Source organism: Pocillopora verrucosa, chromosome 2 (assembly GCF_036669915.1).
Source record: "Pocillopora verrucosa isolate sample1 chromosome 2, ASM3666991v2, whole genome shotgun sequence".
Taxonomy (NCBI): Eukaryota; Metazoa; Cnidaria; class Anthozoa; order Scleractinia; family Pocilloporidae; genus Pocillopora; species Pocillopora verrucosa.
The window spans coordinates 15,865,405-15,888,111 of record NC_089313.1 but is presented as its reverse complement, the minus strand read 5'-3'; the positions used below and the strand labels follow the sequence as shown (position 1 = coordinate 15,888,111).

The following is a 22,707-nucleotide window of genomic DNA, read 5'->3' as shown; positions in this document are numbered from 1 at the left end:
AAATGACAAATATCAGCTCGTTGAGTCACAGGACTGAGTTGTTCGGGCGGATATTTTGCCAATTACATTGTTTCCTCAGTAACGTCTAGTTTCTCAAAATGTCTGCCCTCGTGTTCACTGAAACAGAAACACTTTATTACAAAAGAAGGGCTTCAATATCAAGAGGAAGAATTTCATCGATGTCATTTACCTTCGATCAGTGTTGACTGTTCTAATTACTACCGGTAAAAATTGCTCTGCATAAGAATGACGCAAATTAGAGCAGTCGCTGCAATTTGATTTATTGAAGCGTTACGATTTGATTCAGTTTTGGTTGGTCAAAGTTCCACATAACACATAACAGTAGTAAAGTAACATTACTTGTGCTATGCACTCGTACCAAAGTTTTATGTTGGACTATGAAAGCTAATATCTGCTGAGAACAGGTTTCCGTACATGAGCACTCGGTGATATTACTTTTTATAGATGCATGACGCGCTAAGTGCTTTCATCTCTACTTCTCTAGATACGCTTACATCCTATGAAAATGGAAAAAAAGAGCCTCGTTCGTTTGTGTGGTGTAATATCCAATTCGCTCGGTTACATGCAGGTTGGGTTTTTTGCAGAATGTCTCTAACATCAAATTTGAGAAAAACGTTCGCTGCAGTATGGTAAGACGTGTGTCACTACGCCTTGAGGAGTTTGGGTCAAGTTTTTGGAAAATAACAATTAAGGCGAATTTCAATCATCGTAACTTTGTTTCACAGTATATATGTAGATCTCCATATAGACATCAACCTCTGAAAACATCCATGATCATGAGTTTAATGCAATTTCAGTTTGGTACTTCCTTTATTGAGCATGTGTATTCATATATCCGCATTTTCTTGGTAATATTTTAGCGTATTGAAGTAGCCGCATGGTTTGACCCGACAACTGATGTGAAGGGTAACATATGGTGTATTGAAGGGTACTGTATTAACTGTATTAAAAGTCACTCTAAGTTGAAATCTGTCGAAGAAACGACCGTTGGAATTGAATCCTCCCCAGCACTACGGTAGGCGGTTCCTAGTAAAAGAATCTATATTGAGGGATTCAAATTATCGTTTCGAAAACAAAAAAAAAAAAATTAAAAAAAAAACAGATCTCGTTGAGATGACTTTTCTCTTCAAAATTATTTCTTTGCTTACATTATCTTCCTCTTGAGGTTTGGAGACGGCACGGGATTTTTCCTTTCTTTTCCTGAAGTTCTAAATTAAACAAAAGAGCTGTGAAGTAAAATATAGTACTGGTAATTACGATAATAGTGTCGAATGTTTATCAGGCATATCGTTAAGCAAAGCCATCAATAGACTGCGTCATTAGACGTGATAAAAACTCAGGGGAGGTCTTCAAGACAGAAAAACCGACAGTTGTGCCAGACAATACCACTTTTGCAACTACGCTGAGAAAGTTCAAAGGACAGAGGGTATTTTCTCGGGGAAGCCTCAAACTAGGCCACCAGACAACAGGTCTACAGCTTCCCCAAACACCATTGTTCAAATCAATTAACTTAATTAAGTTAACTAACTTAATTTTGTATGCCTATTTAATAGTTTGTGTAGATTGAATGCGGCCATTAAGTATGTTCTACTCCTTTTAAATAAACTAGTAGAAATATAGCCGATTTAATGCTGACCTATTTTAAACCAAAGCTACTCAAACTGTTAAAAAATACATTTTTTAATGAAACTATATTCCCTTCCTGTATGGAGATTTTCTTTCAAATTTGTTGTCATTTTAATCAACACTCTTACCAATCTGTCTCTTTGTTGGAGCGAACCTCTTGAGTTTACAAATTATATTCTCTCTCGACCACTTTGCTTCTTTATTTGAATAAACCTCCTCGAGTTTACAGGTTATGTTCTATGTTATCCTCACTTTTGATCTATCTGCCTCTTTGTTTCTGCAAACATTTTGAGTCCAGAGGTTAAGCTCATAACAAATCTGTATACAACAGAACGAGAAGGCTTGGGAAGGAGAGTCAGGGCGTTGGTTGGGATATGTCGATTTCGCTAAATTTATTATTAGTTTTAGTCAGGAAACAAACGTCTGCATGTTTCTCAGACTTCTGCACTTAGATCTTTCGCGCAAGAAAAACGATTTCCCTCAATTTCTGAAGTTGTCTGCATCGATAAAACTGATCTCAAGGCTATCCACCATTACAAAGCTTCCATAATGCTTTCCTGCGAGCGTCTGAGATAATAGTTTATCCATAAATAGTACTTTTAAAGTCTTGACATGCCCGCCTTAAACATGGACAAAAAGCCCTTTCTTTGTCCCCTGATGCTCTCCCTTTGTATATCATTTCATTAACACATAAAATCGGCAGATTTTTGACTAAGAAACAAAGTGAAACGGAAGAAATTATCAAATATTAAATCAAGTTCCCTCCCTCATCATCAAATGACATATTACAGTCGTCCACTGATTTGCTCTTTTTTTTTTTCAGTCGGTAATCTAAACCTCTGGCTTATCGTTCATTTAGGTGGTAACTTTTAATTAAATTAGTGAAGCATAAATTTATACAATCACAGCAGTTTCGATTCGATTCTACAATCCATGCGAGCAGAAGAAGAAATTTCATGCACTTATGCTTCAGTTCTACAGAACAAGACCAAGAGTTCCATACTACACTCAACCGGTGTTTAGCATTATTGCTCACGTCACAAGCTTGCAAATTTTATATTGGACAAGGTCGACAAAAACAGCTAATATCCGCCGAGAAAAGTTAAAACGAACACTCACTGATATTAGACAAAGGAACATCACGTTCTCCTTATTACATGATCAATAATGTTTTAGTGAACGATTGCAAAATCAAATCATACTTGACACCACTGATATAGTTGTTCTCCCGTTTGACTAGACAATTTAGTAGCATTTTAAATTTGAGAGACGTTTCCAGTGCTGTCACTTTGTAGTTTTCTATGATGGTCAGACACGTCTCTTCACTGCTCACTGAGACTCTACTTTCAAAATTAAAAACTCCAAGTAATTGACTCATTGACCCTTTGAGGAGTGACTGGCATCTAATTTCTCCTTACAATGTCACCCCTAAGTCAGACATGAAAGTCACGAAAATAAAGTAAATTAACTAAAGACCAAAGAGGCTCTTCATTTTTAAACAAATTCTCTTTGTCTGCACCTTAGGAAATGTACCAAGAACAGTATGGAGAATATACATATCGATGTGTAGAGGAAGAAAGGTTTTCCGTGGCGATAGATAACATGGAAGTTGTACCATGCCGCTCTGTTAAGCATCCCAGGACTGCAAATGATCCCTGAACACGAATGATCCTTAAAACTGACCCCGCGAGACAATCTCAATGTAGGACCCTAAATGATCGCGTTAAGATTTTACAGACCTTCAGGGGCCGAATTTTGCGAGAAAAACTGTCTTCACTCATTCTTCAGCTAAAATATTTCTTTGCAGTTTGGTGGAAAAATAATTTAAGATCACTAAATGTTAGTGAGATGTCGAGGAAAAACTGTTCTTGAGATTAATTTATATAGAGCTAAAAGTTGTTTTTGTCACATTAAGGACATTGAGGGTAAGCTACTCCTCTGCTTTTTCGCGACAAAGTTTATCAAAGGGACTCCAGTTACAATGATAGGTATATTTTGTTGAAAGAGGTTTGACGGTGGATAAAAAAACCTTTTAGAGACCCGAGTAAATTCATCGCCACGTTTTGTTGTATTTGGGATCGCCGGTTGATCGATTTGGCCGCTGATTTCGCCTTTAGTTTTTCCCTTCTTCTCTGCTCTTACGCTGGTTAGCGCTTTTTTTTCTTAGACCTCTCTTTCCCTTTTACGACTTGAGAGTTGACTGCACATAACACATCTTCCTCGAATCACAAAATGCTATTTTTATTTAGAATCTTTAGGAGTCCGAAGCTCTGAAGCTCGTGTTTTATTAGGTGGCGGTTTGACCGCGATAGCTACTGGTGTGCAAATACTTCTCCCTCTGCCGTGTTCAATGATGATTTCCTCGAAAACCGATCGGATTGTTGAAAAAGCCTCGCACGTTTTCGCACTCCATCAACCGCTGATTTCCACTGTGTAGTTTATTCTTCAAGGTAATCATTTCTTCTGATTCCACATTTTTAAGCTTCAGATTGATATATATATAGTTTTCAAGGAAAAACAACCCACATGAAACTAAAATTGAGTCATTCTTGTGTAAGGGATATTTTTTTTTATTGTTTGACTCTTAGCACGATGTCTCCCATCAATTGAAAACCACGACGCACTCAAAACTGTGTTCAGCCATGTTCAGTTAATAGCATAACTTGTCTTTGCTCGCTAACAAAGGACCAGAAGAGAAGGACTAGAACCAGGTTAGTGATCTCTACCAGGTTAGTGCTGAGGTTAATTTCTCGGCCATTTAATGTTCACACGCTTATAGACCAAGGAAAGCTAAACCTTAAGGCAGCTACAAATTCAGAGCTGCATGTAAAAACGAAATGACGTGAGTAACGAGACGAAGGAAGGATTCTAGGGAAATTGTGCAAGCAAAATTTGATGGGGAAACCCCTCATTTCTATGACAGCAACAACACATTAATGAGGAAAGCATTTAAGTTTATTTCAACCGAACATTACATAAATGTCTTTAACATGAGCATCGTCGTTAGATTAGCATATTAATTGCTCATAAGTTTTACTTTAAGTAGTGCAGCTTTACCCATTTTGTTACTTTTTATGTAAACTCTCACGAGGAAAAATTCGTTGACTCTCTGGTCAAGGTACCTTGTAGATCACTGGATTTTAAGAAACCACTAGTACTTCAGAGGGCAACTACCATATATGGAAACAATTATTCGACGATCACAACATTTCTGGGTCTTCGGGTTGTAGGGACGCAGACCACACTTCGGGGGAGGACGAGGGCAAGATGCGTATCTCGAAACGATTTTACGCAGTATTCCATAGATGCAGCATTTGTGGGTCCTTGGGTTGTATTGACGCAGACCACACTTCGGGGGAAGACGAGGGCAAGATGCATATCTCGAAACGACGTTACGCTGTATTCCGTAGATGCAGCATTTGTGGGTCCTTGGGTTGTAAGGACGCAGACCACACTTCGGGGGACGATGAGGGCAAGATGCATATCTCGAAACGACGTTACGCTGTATTCCGTAGATGCAGCATTTGTGGGTCCTTGGGTTGTAAGGACGCAGACCACACTTCGGGGGACGATGAGGGCAAGATGCATATCTCGAAACGACGTTACGCTGTATTCCGTAGATGCAGCATTTGTGGGTCCTTGGGTTGTAAGGACGCAGACCACACTTCGGGGGACGATGAGGGCAAGATGCATATCTCGAAACGACGTTACGCTGTATTCCGTAGATGCAGCATTTGTGGGTCCTTGGGTTGTAAGGACGCAGACCACACTTCGGGGGAGGACGAGGGCAGGATACATATCTCGGAACGACGTTACGCAGTATTCCGCGGATGCAGCATTTGTGGGTCTTTGGGTTGTATTGACGCAGACCACACTTCGGGGGAGGACGTGGGCAAGATGCATATCTCGAAACGACGTTACGCTGTATTCCGTAGATGCAGCATTTGTGGGTCCTTGGGTTGTAAGGACGCAGACCACACTTCGGGGGACGATGAGGGCAAGATGCATATCTCGAAACGACGTTACGCTGTATTCCGTAGATGCAGCATTTGTGGGTCCTTGGGTTGTAAGGACGCAGACCACACTTCGGGGGAGGACGAGGGCAGGATACATATCTCGGAACGACGTTACGCTGTATTCCGCGGATGCAGCATTTGTGGGTCTTTGGGTTGTAGGGACGCAGACCACACTTCGGGGGAGGACGAGGGCAAGATGCATATCTCGAAACCACCTTACGCAGTATTCCGTAGATGCAGCATTTGTGAGTCTTTGGGTTGTAGGGACGCAGACCACACCTCAGGGGAGGACGATAAGCAATGTCTTCCTTTGGCATGTCTAAGAAATCCTCTTCTCGGTCTGAATCTAATGAAACGAAGAAGGAGCGAGTAGTTCGTTATGCAAACAATAATTGCTCAAGAAGGAGTAAAGTAATTGGTGTGATTCACAAGTTGTGAAGATACATTTTTGGATTGTAATTTTTACCTGAATAGTCTTCATCTTGCTCTTCGGCCAATTCCTCGTTTTCTTCACTGTTTTCTGTTGGGAATTTAAAGAAAAAATTTCTCATCCACAATATATCGAATTGTTTCTAGACTAGAACATCAAATCCTTAAAAATTATTATTAATTGTCTCGGTAATATTATCCTCTGAAGAAAATGGAAAATATTGCCAAAAAATTAGATAATCGAACCGGGTTTCTAGCAAACTATTCCATGAAATTCCCAGCCTTAAATCCCAGTTCTCCAACGGAAAATTAGGCGTATTCCAATTCATAAACTCCTCTCGTGAGCTACAGGACATTCGTGGTCGTAGTTATATTTATGGAAATCACTGATCGAATGATTGATAGAAACGAAGCAAAATGGTACATTTTAAACTTAGCGATCGAAGAGAAAATTCAGTGGCATGATGTAATCCTAAAAATGAATCTATGATTTCTCCCATCAAGAGAATAGTTTCAACATCTTTTTCGCCTACTTCATGCTTTAGTGTTAGAAAGGTGTTTCACCCCACCTGGGTCACTCTCCTCCTGAGTGTCATCCTCAGTAGTTTCGTATGAAGTTTCTTCTTTCATGGAGTCTTGTTCTATAGGAGCGTCTTCTAGTTGTTCTTCTTCCGCTTCTTCGCTGTCTTCGGCTAAAAGAGTATTAAGTTGTTAACATGAACGTACAGAAACGCAAAATAGATGTTAAAAAGAGCACGAGGTATCAATCAGTATGGCTCCTTAAGGCTTTCTATATCTCTAGATAATTTAGTTTTATTAACTGAGTTGATAAAGCTGTATATCAAAGCTTATCTTCAGAAAACATTTGAGACTATATATACTATTTTCATAAATAACGGCGATGTTTGGTTAGTGGAAGTTACTTGTCAATTGTTCCGCTTGCAATGTGGCCATTGTGATTCAAGGTAACCGTGTTGTGCATGAATGATCTCCCAGTTTTTGTTTTTCATGTCAGAAGTACAACTTCCACAAACTACTTGCGAGGGATACTTTGAATGAAGGTACATGTCCGTAGAATCATTGACTTATGGGGTTATATTTTGAGATATTAATGACCTTATTCGAACCAGGCGAATTTTGTTTTTGTAAAAGCACTATATGTTTAACGTAATCGCACAAATATGAAACGTCAACTTCACAAGAACTCTTAAAAGTCAAGTGTAAATAATTTATGTTTTTCCCTTTCAACGGATATAGTTAGCAACTATGATTTTCCCCATCAGAAGAATCGTGTCACCATCTTTTTCGCCAACATCATGCTTTAGTTTTGGAAAGGTGTTTTACCCCACCTGGGTTACTCTCCCCCTCAGTAGCCTCGTATGAAGTTTCATCTTTCACGGTGTCTTGTTCCATAGTGGCATCTTCTAGTTGTTCTTCTTCCGCTTCCTTGCTGTCTTCGGCTAAAAGAGTGCTAAGTTATTAACATGAACGTACAGAAACGCAAAATAGATGTTAAAAAGAACACGAGGTATCAATCAGTATGGCTCCTTAAGGCTTTCTATATCTCTAGATAATTTAGTTTTATTAACTGAGTTGATAAAGCTGAATATCAAAGCTTATCTTCAGAAAACATTTGAGACTAAATGTATTATTTTCATTAATAGCTGCGATGTTTGGTTAGTGGAGGTTATTTGTCAATTGTTACGCTTGCAATGTAGTCATTGTGATTCAAGGAAACCGTGTTGTACATGAATGCACCTCCCAGTTTTTGTTTTTCATGGCAGAAGTACAACTTCAACGAACTACTTGCGAGGGATACTTTAAATGAACGTACATGTCCGTAGAATCGTTGACTCATGGGGTAACATTTTGAGATATTGATGACCTCCTCATTCCAACCAGGGGAATTTTGTTTTTTGTAAAAGTACTATACGTTTAACGTAATTACACAAATATGAAACGTCAACTTCACAAGAACTCTTAAAAGTCAAGTGTAAATAATTTATGTTTTTCCTTTAGCAACGGATATAGTTAGCAACTATAATTTTTCCCATCAAAAGAATAGTTTCAACGTCTTTTTTGCCAACATCATGATTTAGTTTTGGAAGCGTGTTTTACCCCACCTGGGTCACCCTCCTCCTGAGTATCATCCTCAGTAGCTTCGTATGAAATTTCGTCTTTCATGGTATCTTGTTCTATAGGAGCATCTTCTAGTTGTTCTTCTTCCGCTTCTTCGCTGTCTTCGCCTGAAAGAGTAGTTATATTTATAGAAATCACTGATCGAATGATTGATAGAAACGAAGCAAAATGGTATATTTTAAACTTAGCGATTGAAGAGAAATTTCAGTGGCATGATGTAATCGGAAAAATGAATTTAAGATTTCTCCCATCAAGAGAATAGTTCCAACATCTTTTTTGCCTAAGTCGTGCTTTAGTTTTAGAAAGGTGTTTTACCCCACCTGGGTCACTCTCCTTCTGAGTGTCATCCTCGGTGGCCTCGTATAGAGTTTCTTCTTTCATGGTGTCTCGTTCGATAGGAGCATCTTCTAGTTGTTCTTCTTCCGCTTCTTCGCTGTCTTCGGCTGAATGAGTATCAAGTTGTTAACATGGATGAGTGACTGAATGACTCATTGATTGCACTCTCAACCGATTACCTCATTGATTGATTGAGTGGTTGATTGTGGAATGTATAATCACTATTATTTGAGAAACTTGTGGTCGAGGTTACTCCATCATTCTTAGTCTAGCATACACACATGTTAATTTAAAGTTATTAAGATATATATTCATTTGAAAAGGGAGGCTTGAGGCTAGAAAGAAAGTTCTTTAAAGAAAAAACGGTTACAATCACACTGAATAGAAATCTGAAACTGTACATCATGTCCAGTGAGATAATAAAAACGGGAAAACAGATGTAAAGAAGCAAAGAGTACAAAAACAATTAAGCCTCACAAAACTCAAAGAAAAACCTCGAATTGAAATTAAGGCTGCTCTTTTGACTTCTTATTTCGCACAGACTACACTGTAAGATCTACATCTTGTCGATACAAAAAAAGATTTAAAATTCATCCATCGAATATTATTTTTTGTGCACCCACCTTCCTCATTTATAAGCTTGGAACAGTTTAATTTTATACAACACAAAAAAATTAAAATACTGTAAATAGTGCGTGAAATTAAAACTAGTGAGAAACCATTCGTCTCGGAAGCACATTTGTAGGAGACTGAATTAAGTTACTGTCTTATCTTTTTAAAGAAATTTTTAAAGAAAAGGTCAATTTTCATACCTTTGTACTCTACTTGATCAGCAGGATTTTCTAAACCTTCATTTAAGTTTAGAAGCTCTGATTTCGCTGCCACCTCTTCAGGATTATCTGCATTATCTTCAAAGGTTTCAGCATTTACGACAGCTACAACTGCCAGTAAAACAGCGAGGAAGCGCTGAACTTTAACCATGGTTGTACCGCTATCGGACGATGTACCTTTTGCTCAAACTCCCTCCCTTTTTATGCTGTTCGACAAATTCCAAAATAGCACTTGAATGGGGTGGTCTGATTGTCTACGTGGTAGAGAATTTTGAAAGAATAAAGCAATATCTTTTTAATAAAAAATTCATTCTTATATTTAGCCGAATTGAAAGAGATTAAGAAGTGGCTCTTGAATGACGCGAACATCCGTGTTTTCGATAAGCATGGCCACTCTCCGAAAATATGAATGTTGTGAATGTTTGTCTTGTCGTCTGGGTTTTACTATCGTCACAACTTCAATTTTCCTTTGATTTACATGTTGGTGTACAATAATGGTTAGAGTAGAAAAAGGTCTCTTTTTCTGTGAGACACTTATGATAGCGAGTCAACATGGATGATACGAAAATTGTTTCACAACAATGATGTTGGAATATTAGAAACGTCTGTCAAAGAGGATGAAGAAACGCCTACGACATTGGACTCAAAACATAGGCAAATACATGATCGGTACGATTCATTGACGTAGATGGGAATGACAAGACCACAATATTACCAAAAATTTTTATGCAATTGTAAATGCTATTTAATTGGAAGGTATCTATTTCCTCTGTGAATGTAACGTCAGGAGTTTCTTACTAGCGATGGAGAGATTCTCCAATAAACCTAATTGCTCAGAAGGAAGGAAATGAACGGTTGTCGTATGTGCTGGTATATGTGATGTGTCTCAAGTTCCATAGCCTTCCTGTCACCACTCACGATACTATAAAGTGCGAGCTAAACGGACGTGAGGGGCTGGAGAAATTTGTGGTTCAGGTTGTTTACTTGGATGTAGTAAAAAAAAAACATTTGAGTTATCCGTACCTGTTGTCCTACTGCAACATTTTTCGTAAAAATGTTGAAGTTCAAGGGTGGCTCTCGACTTAGGCCCCATTCGAACTTCAAGATTTGACTCAATTTATTTTGATTTAACGTCAATATATGAGAGCCAGGGAGGTTTTCATAAAACATATCGGACTTCACTTATGATGACATGCCTTTTTTCAAGATTCTTGACATGGTTGAATCATTTTCCTATTAAAGTGTGAAAATAACACTAGTTTTCTCCTTCGTTTTACTCTAGATTGATATGTGAAATAGTATTCATCCCAGATGACTGAAATTGGGTGACGTACATTATCCGTGTGGTGGGAATATCTTGCAAGATCGACAGTTTTTACAATCTTGCGGGTAGGTCAGTAGAAAACATCGATAAACTATCTCACTGCACGTGCTTAGTACTCAAATGAAGTATCTAAGACTCCAAGACTAAAGAACCAAGTTATCCTCCAGCATTCACTGGTGGAGACCGTGTCTTAAACATGCCTAAACATCGCAATTACGTTAAAGACTAACAAGAACCATGTCATTTTCTCGAGCCCTCCGCCAACTGACAGCTACGGGTTTAGGTAATCAGGAAGTTTGCATAGGATGCTGAGGCCGAGTGGGTCGAATCAGTCAAGAATGGCATTAATCCAGATCATGTACGAACGCCGTGAAAGCCTGTAGCTTTTATTTGCCGCCCACCCAAGATAATGTTAGTCGAACGTTTAGCAATCAAGGCCAGGATGTACATGCTAAAATAAGAGCATGTGAAAATTTCTTTGTTGTTACGGCCGATGTTCTTGTCGATAAAAATAGACAAGTAGGTATTTTGCCACTATAACTTCGATCTTGTTCCCGTTAAATAAATTCAAACAGTATAAATACACTGTATCTGAACTATTGCTGAAACTAGGTTTCATTTATTTGCGTGAACAGAGCCTTTATTTTAGTTAAACTTTGCTTTCTCAATCTTCCTATTTATCTCCATAGCCTTTAGAAGTTACTGGTCAAATCTATGAAATATTTGTATATTAAGTTATCATGATATTCAATTGGCAGCCTTTTGAGCTGGCAAGAGAAAAACAGCGACAGCCAGAAGTCTCTTTTTACGTATATTTGCCTGCATGCTAGTCTGTAACACCTGGGTCCTCAGTGATACGCTGGAAAACTAAAATGTAGGGAAGTCCCGCATGGCCATTCTAAGATTAGGCTATTCCATTCCTTGTTTGTTTTCAAAATTTCACCAGAGCGAAAAAGACCTCATCAAGATCCCTCCTACTTCAAATGAATAATATCAGCTCGTCGAGTCACGGGACTGAGTTGTTCGGGCGGATATTTTGCCAATTACATTGTTTCCTCAGTAACGTCTAGTTTCTCAAAATTTCTGCCCTCGTGTTCACCGAAACAGAAACACTTTATTACAAAAAAGGGCTTCAATATCAGGAGGAAGAACTTCATAGATGTCATTTACCTTCGATCAGTGTTGACTGTTCTAAATACTACCAGCAAAAATTGCTCTGCATAAGAATGACGCAAATTAGAGCAGTCACTGCAATTTGATTTATTGAAGCGTTACGATTTGATTCAGTTTTGGTTGGTCAAAGTTCCACACAACACACAACAGTAGTAAAGTAACATTACTTATGTTATTTACTCGAACCAAAGTTTTATGTTGGACTATGAAAGCTACTATCTGCTGAGTACAAGTTTCTGTACATGAGCACTCGGTGATATTACTTTTTATAGATGTATGACACGCTAAGTGCTTTCATCTCTACTTCCCTAGATACCAAAAAGGAAAAAAAGAGCCTCGTCCGTTTGTGTGGTGTAATATCCAATTCGCTTGGTTACATGCAGTTTGGGTTTTTTGCAGAATGTTCTAACATCAAGTTTAAGAAAAACGTTGGCTGTGGTATGGTAAGACGTGTCACTACGTCTTGAGGAGTTTAGGTTAAGTTTTTGGAAAATGACAATTAAGGCGAATTTCAATCGTCGTAACTTTGTTTCACAATGTATATGTTTATCTCCATATAGACATCAACCTCTGAAAACATCCATTTTTCAAACTACGGGCAACTGATCCTGAGTTTAATGCAATTTCAGTTTAGTACTTCCTTTATTGAGCACGTGCATTCATATATCAGCATTTTCTTGGTGATACATGTAGCCGCATGGTTTGACCCAACAACTGATGTGAAGGGTAGCATGTAGTGTATTAAAGGGTACTGTATTAGCTGTATCAAGTCACTGAAAGTTGAAATCTGTCAAAGAAACGACTGTTGAAATTGCATCCTGCCCGGCACTACGGTAGGCGGTTCTTAGTAGAAGAATATTGAGGGATTCAAATGATCTTTTAAAAACAAAAAAAAAACAACCCCCCCCCCAAAAAAAAAAACCAGATTTCGCTCAGATGATTTTTCTCTTCAATATTATTATTTGCTTACATTATCTTCCTCTTAAGGTTAGGAAACGGCACGGGATTTTTTGTTTCTTTTTCCTGAAGTTTCAAATTAGACAAAAACACTGTGAAGTAAAATACAATACTGGTAATTACGATAAAAGTGTCGAATCTTTAACAGGCATATCGTTAAGAAAATCCATCAATAGACTGCGTCATTACACGAGATAAAAACTCAGAGGAGGCCCTCAAGACAGAAAAACCGACAGTTGTGTGAGACAATGCCACTTTTGCATCTGAGCTGAGAAAGTTCAAAGGACAGAGGGTATTGTCTCGGGGAAGCCTCAAACTAGGCCACTAAACAACAGGTCTACAGCTTCCCCAAACACTATTGTTCATATCAAGTTGTGTTATTCCATTCTCATCACGGAATCACCTTGAACTGATGCATTTTGTTGACTTGATTTAAGTTCCTGTTGTCTTTGAACTAACTTAATTTTGTATACTTATTTAATAGTTTGTGTAGATTGAATGCGGCCTTTAAGTATGTTCTACTCGTTTAAAAAAAGCAAGTAGAAATATAGTTGATTAAAAATAAATTTTTTAATGAAACTATGTTCCCTCCCTATACGGAGACTTCATTTTCTTTCAAATTTGTTGCTATTTTATTCAACACTCTTAAAAGCTATTTTGCTTCTTTATTTGAACAAACTTTAAGGGTTACAGGATAAACTCTCTTGGACTCTCTCCTAAGCACTTTGCCTCTCTATTTGAATAAACCTCCTTGAGTTTACAGGTTATGCTGTATAGCCTCACTTTCGACCTATCTGCCCCTTTGTTTCTACAAACATTTTGTGTCCAGAGGTTAAGCTCATAACAAATCTGTATAAAACAGAACGAGAAGGCTTGGGAAGGAGAGTCAGGGCGTTGGTTGGAATATGTCGATTTCGCTAAATTTATTGTTAGTTTTAGTCAGGAAACGAACGTCTGTTTCTCAGACTTCCGCACTCAGAACTTTCGCGCAAGAAAAACGTTCACCTCCTTGTCTGAAGTTGTCTGCATCGATAAAACTGATCTCAAGGCTATCCACCATTACAAGCTTCCATAATGCTTTCATGCGAGCGTCTCGCAGATAATTGTTTATCCCTAAATAGTAAGTTCAAAGTCTTGGCATGCCCGCCCTAAACATGGACCAAAAGCCCTTTCTTTGATACCCCCTGATGTTCTCCCTGTTGGTGTCACCTTGTGCATGTGGTGACCCATTTTATTGGTTCTCCCTTTTTATTTCATTAACAGGTAACATCGGCAGATTTTTGACTAAGAATCAAAGTAAAACGGAAGAAATTATCAAAGATTTCATACTACACCCATACTACACGCAACCGGTGTTTAGCGTTATTGCTCACGTCACTAGCTTGAAAAATTTTATATTGGACAAGGTCGATAAAGATAACTATTATCCGCCGAGAAAAGTTAAAACGAACACTTAATGAAATTAGACTTGATATATATTCAAAGTAACATTACGTTCTCCTTATTACATGATCAATATCTTCAATATTGCATTAAACGACCACAAAATCAAGTTATACTTGACACCACTGATATTGTTGTCCCTCTGTTTGACTAGACAATTTACTAGCATTTTAAATTTAAGAGACGTTTCCAGTGCTGTCACTTTGTGGTTTTCGATGATGGTCGGACACGTCTCCTCACTGTTCACAGAGACTCTACTTTCAAAATTAAAAACTCCTAATAATTAACTCATGGACCCTTTGAGGAGTGACTAGCATCTTATCTGTCCTTACAGTACCACCCCTAGGAGTGGTGGAGTGACTAGCATTTTATCTCTCCTTACAGTACCACCCCTAAATCAAACATTAAAGTCACGAAAATAAATGAAATTAACTAAAGACTATAAAGGCTCTTCATTTTTAGACAAATTCTCCTTGTCTGCACCTTAGGAAATGTACCAAGAACAGTATGGAGAAGATACATACTGATATTGGAGTGTAGGGGAAGAAAGGTTTTCCGTGGCGATAGATAACATGGAAGTTGTACCATGTTGCTCTGTTAAGCATCCCAGGACTACAAGTGATCCCAGAACACGAATGATCCTTAAAACTGACCCCGCGAGGCAATCTCAATGTAAGACCTCAAATGATCGCGTTAAGACTAGTTATAGTTCTCACTAGAGCTGCCCCCGCCCTACAGTACCATTTTCTATTGTTTTTTTTTTTTTTTGAGTTGGGCTTGTTGTTTACAGTTGTGTAATTTTTCTGTTATGTTGTTACGGAATTGCGGCTCAGTACTTTGGTTTTAATAATTTTGGATCTCAAAATACTACAAGTGTACAAAATGTAGTTTTGGGAAGTGCTTGGGATGTTTTTTTTTGCTGTGTGGTTCAACTTAGGATTTGTTTGTTCTTCACGATCAAGAAGAAGCAGAATGTAGGGACTTGGGTGAGTTTTGACATTGGAATGTTATAGGTGGCAGACTTGCCTCTGACAAATCCAGAAATTGCCGAGTCTTTCGGCTTTGTGCAATAAGCTTGATTTGCGGCTGACAAATCGGAGTTAACCGAGTCTTTCGGTCAAAATGCTAAACTTACACCGTCTTCTGAGCATCGGTGAAATTATTTCTGTATTAACTTCTGTATAACACAAATGAAACTCTATAACTCTGAGAATAATCCAACATCAAAGCAAACGAGTTAGAAGCTCAACTTTTTCATGTATTTGATATCTGGTTATACTTTAATTATGCTGCAAGTTCTTTGCTTTAAGTTCTCACGTTAGCTGACTGAGCTGTGGACCCTCCGCCGCCTTCGATCGAGACTTCACACAACTGTTTCTCTTTTGACGGATTTTGATCACCTTTTAAACTCAAAACTACCTTTAATTGCCCCCGCAGGGTTTTTTGGCCCCAGAGGGCCAAAAACCCGAGGAGGCACCTTAGGACTTCCCGCGTAATATAGAGGAAGACTTGAGAAGAGAGAATGTAGGTATTTTCGGTAGATCATAACCAGAAAAAATCTCGATTTGATTGCTTGCACGGCCGCAAGGTATCAACGTTTTTCCCGCAAATGGTCATGGGCGGCCAGCAAAAAGACACGCGCGCGAGGACTTTTGGGATCGGCGTCTTTGACACGAGCTTTGTCCTTGTCGAGATTTCGAGTTAAGCGTCCGCGTCGAGAAGCGTTTCCAAGTCCAACGGTAATTGTGTATAGCATCTTTCTAACAATTAAAGGTAGTTTTGAGTTTAAAAGGTGATCAGAATCCGTCAAAAGAGAAACGGTTGTGTGAAGTCTCGATCGAAGGCGGGGGAGGGTCCACAGCTCAGTCAGCTAACGTGAGAACTTAAAGCAAAGAACTTGCAGCATAATTAAAGTATAACCAGATATCAAATACATGAAAACGTTGAGCTTCTAACTCGTTTGCTTTGATGTTGGATTATTCTCAGAGTTTTAGAGTTTCTTCGGTCGGAGTCCACGCGACCATCAAAGTGTGAAAGGCGCGAAGAGTGCTGTTTTGTGCTTAAAAGCTGTCTTGACTCATTTGTGTTATACAGAAGTTAATACAGAAATAATTTCACCGATGCTCAGAAGACGGTGTAAGTTTAACATTTTGACCGAAAGACTCGGTTAACTCCGATTTGTCCGCCGCAAATCAAGCTTATTGCACAAAGCCGAAAGACTCGGCAATTTCTGGATTTGTCAGAGGCAAGTCTGTTATTGGGCGCGAAGGACTCGCAGCACAACTGAAAGTAAACAGTAGTCAAAGAAAGGAAATTACTGGTTGTAATTGTAAATTACAGCAAAAAAAAACATCCCAAGCACTTCGCAAAACTACATTTTGTACACTTGTAGTATTTTGAGATCCAAAATTACTAAAACCAAAGTATCGAGCCACAATTTCGTAACAACATAACAGAAAAATTACACAACTGTAAACAACAATCCCAACTAAAAAAAAAAAACAAAAGAAAATGGTACTGTAGGGCGGGGGCAGCTCTAGTGAGAACTATAACTAGTTGTTAGAAAGATGCTATACACACTTACCGTTGGACTTGGAAACGCTTCTCGACGCTTTTCAGGGACGCTTAACTCGAAATCTCGACAAGGACAAAGCTTGTATCAAAGACGCCGATCCCAATAGTACTCGCGCGCGTTTTTGCTGGCCGCCCATGACCATTTGCGGGAAAAACGTTGATACCTTGCGGCCGTGCAAGCGATCAAATCGAGATTTTTTCTGGTTACGATCTACCGAAAATACCTACATTTTCTCTTCTCCAGTCTTCCTCTATACTAGTTATAGTTCTCACTAGAGCTGCCCCCGCCCTACAGTACCATTTTCTTTTTTTTTTTTTTTTGAGTTGGGCTTGTTGTTTACAGTTGTGTAATTTTTCTGTTATGCTGTTACGGAATTGCGGCTCAGTACTTTGGTGTTAGTAATTTTGGATCTCAAAATACTACAAGTGTACAAAATGTAGTTTTGGGAAGTGCTTGGGGTTTTTTTTTTTTTTTTGCTGTGTGGTTTAACTTAGGATTTGTTTGTTCTTCACGATCAAGAAGAAGCAGAATGTAGGGACTTGGGTGAGTTTTAACATTGGAATGTTATAGGTGGCATTGGAGAACAATTTATAGACAGCATTGAAGAACAATTTATAGACAGCATTGAAGAACAATTTATTGTTATATAGTTATTAGACACAAAATTATACCTTAACGGGGCCCACATTCTCTCTTCTCCAGTCTTCTTCTATACTAGGACAAATCTCGTGTCAAAGACGCCGATCCTAAAAGTCCTCGCGCGCGTATCTTTTTACTGGCAGCCCATGACCATTTGCGGGAAAAACGTTGATACCTTGCGGCCGTGCAAGCGATCAAATCGAGATTTTTTCTGGTTATGATCTACCGAAAATACCCACATTCTCTCTTCTCCAGTCTTCCTCTATACTACACGTGGAGTCCTAAGGTGCCTCCTCGGGTTTTTGGCCCTCTGGGGCCAAAAACCCTGCGGGGGCAACATTTATTATAGACACGTTTAGGGGCCGAATTTTGCGAAAAAATTGTTTTCACTTATTCTCCTGCTGAAACATTTATTTGTAGTTTGGTGTAAAAAATAATCTAAAATCATAAAAATATTAGTGAGATATCGAGGAAAAACTGTTTTTCGAGAAAAGTTAATACATAGCTAAAAGTTGTTTTTTATCACATTTAGGACATTTAGGGTAAGCTACTCCTTTGCTTTTTCGCAATAAAGTTTATCAAAGAGACTCCAGTTACAATGATATGTATATTTTGTCGAAAGAGGTTTGACGACGAATAAAAAGACTTTTTAGAGATCCGAGTAAATTCATTGCCACGTTTTGTTTTGTTTGGGATCGCCGGTAGATCGAGTTGGCCGCTGGTTTCGCCTTTGGTTTCTCCTTCTTCTCTGCTTTTACGCTGCTTAGCACTTCTTTTTTTTCCATTTTCGCTATTCCACTCTCAGGAACCTTTCTCTTGGATTACGACTTGGGATTTGACTGCATATAACACATCTCTCGCGAATTTCAAAAGGCTATTTCTAATTAGAATCTTAGGGGGTCCGAAGCTCGTGTTTTAGTAGGTGGTGGTTTGACCGCGATGTCTACTGGTGTGTAGATGTTACAGATTTTTGATATTTCAATTGCAAATACTTCTCCTTTCGCCGCGTTCAATAGTGATTTTCTCGGCCACCGATAGGAATAATGAAAAAGCCTCGCACGCTTTCGCAGTGCATCAACTGCTGATTTCCATCGAGCAGTTTACTCTTTAAGGTAATCATTTCTCTTGATTCTACATTTTTAAGCTTTACATTGATATACATAGTTCTCAAGGCTTTCCTTTGGTTATATCATAAGCGACGTGCGTACGAACGATTTTCCCCAACTCACCCCTGAAGGTCTACAGTAACTTAACATGGATAGTTTGGTGGATAAGGAAACATGTCGTTTCGTGTGACCTATACATGAGCTTTTCTATTATTTTTTTTTGCTGCCCGTTTTTGGCGCACGAAAGAGTCATGACAAAGAATAGAGATGAAAGTATGGTCTTTACCGGATTGCAGGGATCATCGGACGAGAGGTTCCTCGTGTATTTTAACTGCAAAACCCAACCAACGTTAAATACCTTAGTCATTTGTTATGTATCATTGCCGCATAAGCAGATGTTGTTGGTCTGAAAGATGTGGTGTAAGCGGTGCGAAACAAGAAGGATACCAACTTAAAACCGAGATATGTATACACTGAGACAGGGGGTACATGTTTAATGATGAGATTAGGAATAGGAAATAAATAGTAGAGCTTAAATACAATATTCATGGGTGTAAATACTCAACAGCATGCATCTGAAATTTCCTCATTTGGTTCAATACCAAACTTTAGAATACCTTCTGTAATAGTTGCCCAAGGCATACGCTTGGTGGTAAAACCTCTCCCTACCTTGCCATGTTTATTGATTGCTATTGCTCCCCCCTGACCACCTACTTGCTCAAACATCTTCTCAAGTGCTTTAGTGCACGCAAAATCAGGGGGGTAACCCCCTTCCATGTTACACACCACTTCTCTTGCCAGCAAAGTTTTCATAATGGATTCTCCATGTCCTGTTGTTGATACTGCACCCTCCTTGTTTGCATAACCTCCACAGCCAATCAGTGGACTGTCACCAACACGTCCAGGCATCTTGAGGGAAATTCCACCTGAAATTTATAAAGCTCAATTTGATTTTTGTTTTTCTTCCTGCCCTTGATTATTGCAAGTGCACTTTTAGTATTAGTGGCTCTGCATTTGAGGTTTAACTAAGTTCAGTTGAGGCTTCCTGTGTTTTGGCTTATGGGACCAAATTTTGTTCTCACAGGGTCTAATGAAGTGTGTACGCTGGGCATTGTGGCCAAGAAAATCCTCCTCTCCAATAAAATGGGTCACCACATGCACAAGGTGACACCAAACAAGCTGGCTATGCTTGTTAGCTACATGCCTGTTAGGCAGACATCCTGAACTCCAAAAGATAGAATTTGAAGTGATTTCAAAAGGAGCGAATTCTTGTGCCTAAATGGGTATTATTTATAGCAATTCGGTTTTTGTTTACAAGGAGAAATCTATAAAAACTTGCAACACTTGTAAGGCCCCAAAATTGAACCCACTAAATTAAGCCATATCATTACTCATACCCAGTGTTCTCTTTATTAGGCAGTAGCGGATGAAATTTACTTCTTGCAAAAGCATTTATTACTAACTGCAACCTCTAATAAAAATTGAAAATTCAAACAACCGGTGTCAAGAGTTTAGGGTTTTGGAATCCTATTTTGCATTAACTTCTGGAAAGCTAAGAAGAACACTGGTCATGCCACCCACAACAATGTGCTACACTAAACATATAAGCCACCTAAAATAAAAGCCAACATTTCTAACTTATTGGTGCTAAAGCTAACCTGTAGATGTTGCACATGCTAGTCGACCAGAGGAGTCCATAGCAACTGCACCAACAGTGTCATGTCCAGGATTAACAACAGCACCAGTATTGCATGTTTCTGTATTATAGCCACTCAAAACAGCTTCATTGAAATTTTTGTTTCCTTCCAATTGTAGTCTTGATTCTTCGCTGATAAGTGCGAGAGGATCAGATAAAATTGGAAAATCTATTTTCTTTGCATACTTTAAAGCGCCATTGCCAACCAATAGAGAATGAGGAGTGTCTTCCATCACACGACGAGCTAGAGACACAGGATTTGCTACACCTGTTACTGCTGCAACAGCACCTGGAGAAGAAATTGCAAATTATCTTATCATCAAACCAAAGACCAAATACAATCTAAGAATTTTAAGAAAAAGCACAAAACTGAGAGCTGAGAGAAAACCTCTTCTGCTACAAATCAGAGAGAACTGTAAAGCACTTTTATAGAAATATTTCACAGTTAATTCTATAACAAAAATCTCTAGAAAAGCAATCAATGACAATTTTTCTACTGTTGTATTCAAGCCAAAATGAATCCAGTACCCATATGTTGCAGTTTGGTACCAAATCTGGAAACATCTGCTCTATGGTAAAGTTTATCTAAATTTACCTGATTCTAAGGTCTGCCCATTCATGATCATGGCATCAACTTCAACAGTCAACTCCTCTGTGAGAACTGAGCCATGACCTGCATCAAAAGTTGGATCATCTTCCAGAATACGAACAGCTGCCTCAACTGTGTCAACAGCTGTTCCACCCTTGGTTAAAATGAATTCATTCATTATTGCTTATTGCTTATTGTGGTGGGGGTGGGAAAGAGAGGGTTATCTGTCAATTAGTTCTGAGAGTGAAAGGGTTTACTTTTTTGTTTTAAATGAGTCTGTGACTTGATACGTTCTAAAACAGGATTGATTGTGAGAACCTCCTGAAGAAACGGTGATGGATAATGGAAAAATGTGACCTGTAATTATTATTGCAATCAATTCCATGATGTTTCTTACGCAGATCTCACCTTTAATAAGCACTCGTACCCTTTTTGTGCAGCTTTCTTGACCCCACTAACTGATGACTCTTTCCAGGCGTCTGGTATGGCCCAAGCCCCACCGTGCACTATAATACAGGGTCGCACACTTGTTGGCTCAGTCGCCTTTCTTTCCTCCATTGCTCGTTCGGCAAGAAGGAACGTATTACTCTCCACGATAGCGTCGGTTGACTCCAACTGCAACTTACCATGAGAGCCTATAGATTACGAATATTGCGTAGTTTGTAAAGCATATGAGGAAAATAACTCGTCCAGCCCAAACTACGTCCAGACTAAAGCGCCACGGTGTGGCGTTACAAGTGCATTTCGACTCCAGGCCTCTTCACAAATTACCGAACGCGCGACAACGGAAGGAAATACTCAATGAAGTAAAGAGACAGATCCAGTAAGATTTTTATCAAACTGATCTCGATTTCGACTCTTCAAGACATCCTTTCTGTAAGGTCGATATCACCACGTTTTCACATTTCATACGGTTATGCGAGTTTATCTTGTTCGGTGTAGTATTTTCGCTGGAACGTGAACTTGCATGTCACATAACGTGTTCCTCACAATCGTAGGAGTTGCCTACTTTATTTTTTTGCCAATTCTTGAGAAGGAAAAGAGCCTCAACTTCATTATTTTTATTGTAGCACTTGTTTCAAGAAAGGAATGGTGACAATAAGTCTACAGCTAGTGCAAAAAATTTACGCAATCTCGGGGTAAGAAAAGGAGGATAATCCACGCCCTTCTAGGCCCAACATACTCAGACACAGTTTGGTGCAAGAGTACACCATATTTTCATCACCATATTGTGGTGGTACCCCCTTTTCCTGAAGTTACATTTAGTTTAGAAAATCTGATGAGCAATATTCAGGGAGTTTTCACAATGTTAACCCTTTAACTCCCAAGATCTCATTAGTAATTCTCCTTACTGTCTACCATACAATTCTTGTGATGTTAGAATGGAGAATTTAGTATTGGATCAACTCATAATCCCCTAATTTATATTTTTCTTTATTCTCATCACTTGTCTGCTTGATATTGTATTGATATTGTAAGGAGAAATTCTGTCTTGGTCACTCTTGGGAGTTAAAAGGTTAACACAAAGAGATGCAAAGTAAGATAGACAAAGGGGGAAGCTTAACCCTCTAACTCCCAGAGGTGACTAACATGTAACTTCTCCCTATAATATCTATTCATTATTCACAAAAGGGTGATGAGAATACTCGATATTATCAGGTAAAAGTCATTATCTTGATATAAGACCAAATTCCCCTAGATAATTTACAAGGAAATGCATAGAAGCTAGAGGGGAGAATTAACAATTAGATCTTGGGAGTTAAAGGGTTAAGGGGAGTTTTTGCAATCAATGATATGCGGATTTCATT

General features: G+C 38.8%; 2 protein-coding genes across 2 annotated transcripts; both read right to left on the bottom strand.

Moving 5' to 3' along the window:
* Positions 1-4,620: 4,620 nt before the first annotated feature.
* On the bottom strand, positions 4,621-11,343 carry LOC131786602 (uncharacterized). The gene is made up of 7 exons (XM_059103658.2): positions 9,380-11,343; positions 8,552-8,674; positions 8,216-8,338; positions 7,442-7,552; positions 6,662-6,784; positions 6,130-6,183; positions 4,621-6,009 (listed from the first exon to the last, which is right to left on the bottom strand). The coding sequence occupies exons 1-7, from the start codon at positions 9,546-9,548 to the stop codon at positions 4,799-4,801; spliced, it is 1,914 nt and encodes a 637-aa protein (XP_058959641.2). The 5' UTR covers positions 9,549-11,343; the 3' UTR covers positions 4,621-4,798.
* A 7,750-nt stretch (positions 11,344-19,093) lies between these two features.
* On the bottom strand, positions 19,094-21,628 carry LOC131786673 (isoaspartyl peptidase/L-asparaginase). The gene is made up of 4 exons (XM_059103748.2): positions 21,308-21,628; positions 20,906-21,053; positions 20,273-20,599; positions 19,094-19,540 (listed from the first exon to the last, which is right to left on the bottom strand). Exons 1-4 carry the CDS (start codon positions 21,455-21,457, stop codon positions 19,176-19,178), a joined length of 990 nt encoding a protein of 329 aa, XP_058959731.2. The 5' UTR covers positions 21,458-21,628; the 3' UTR covers positions 19,094-19,175.
* Positions 21,629-22,707: the final 1,079 nt, after the last annotated feature.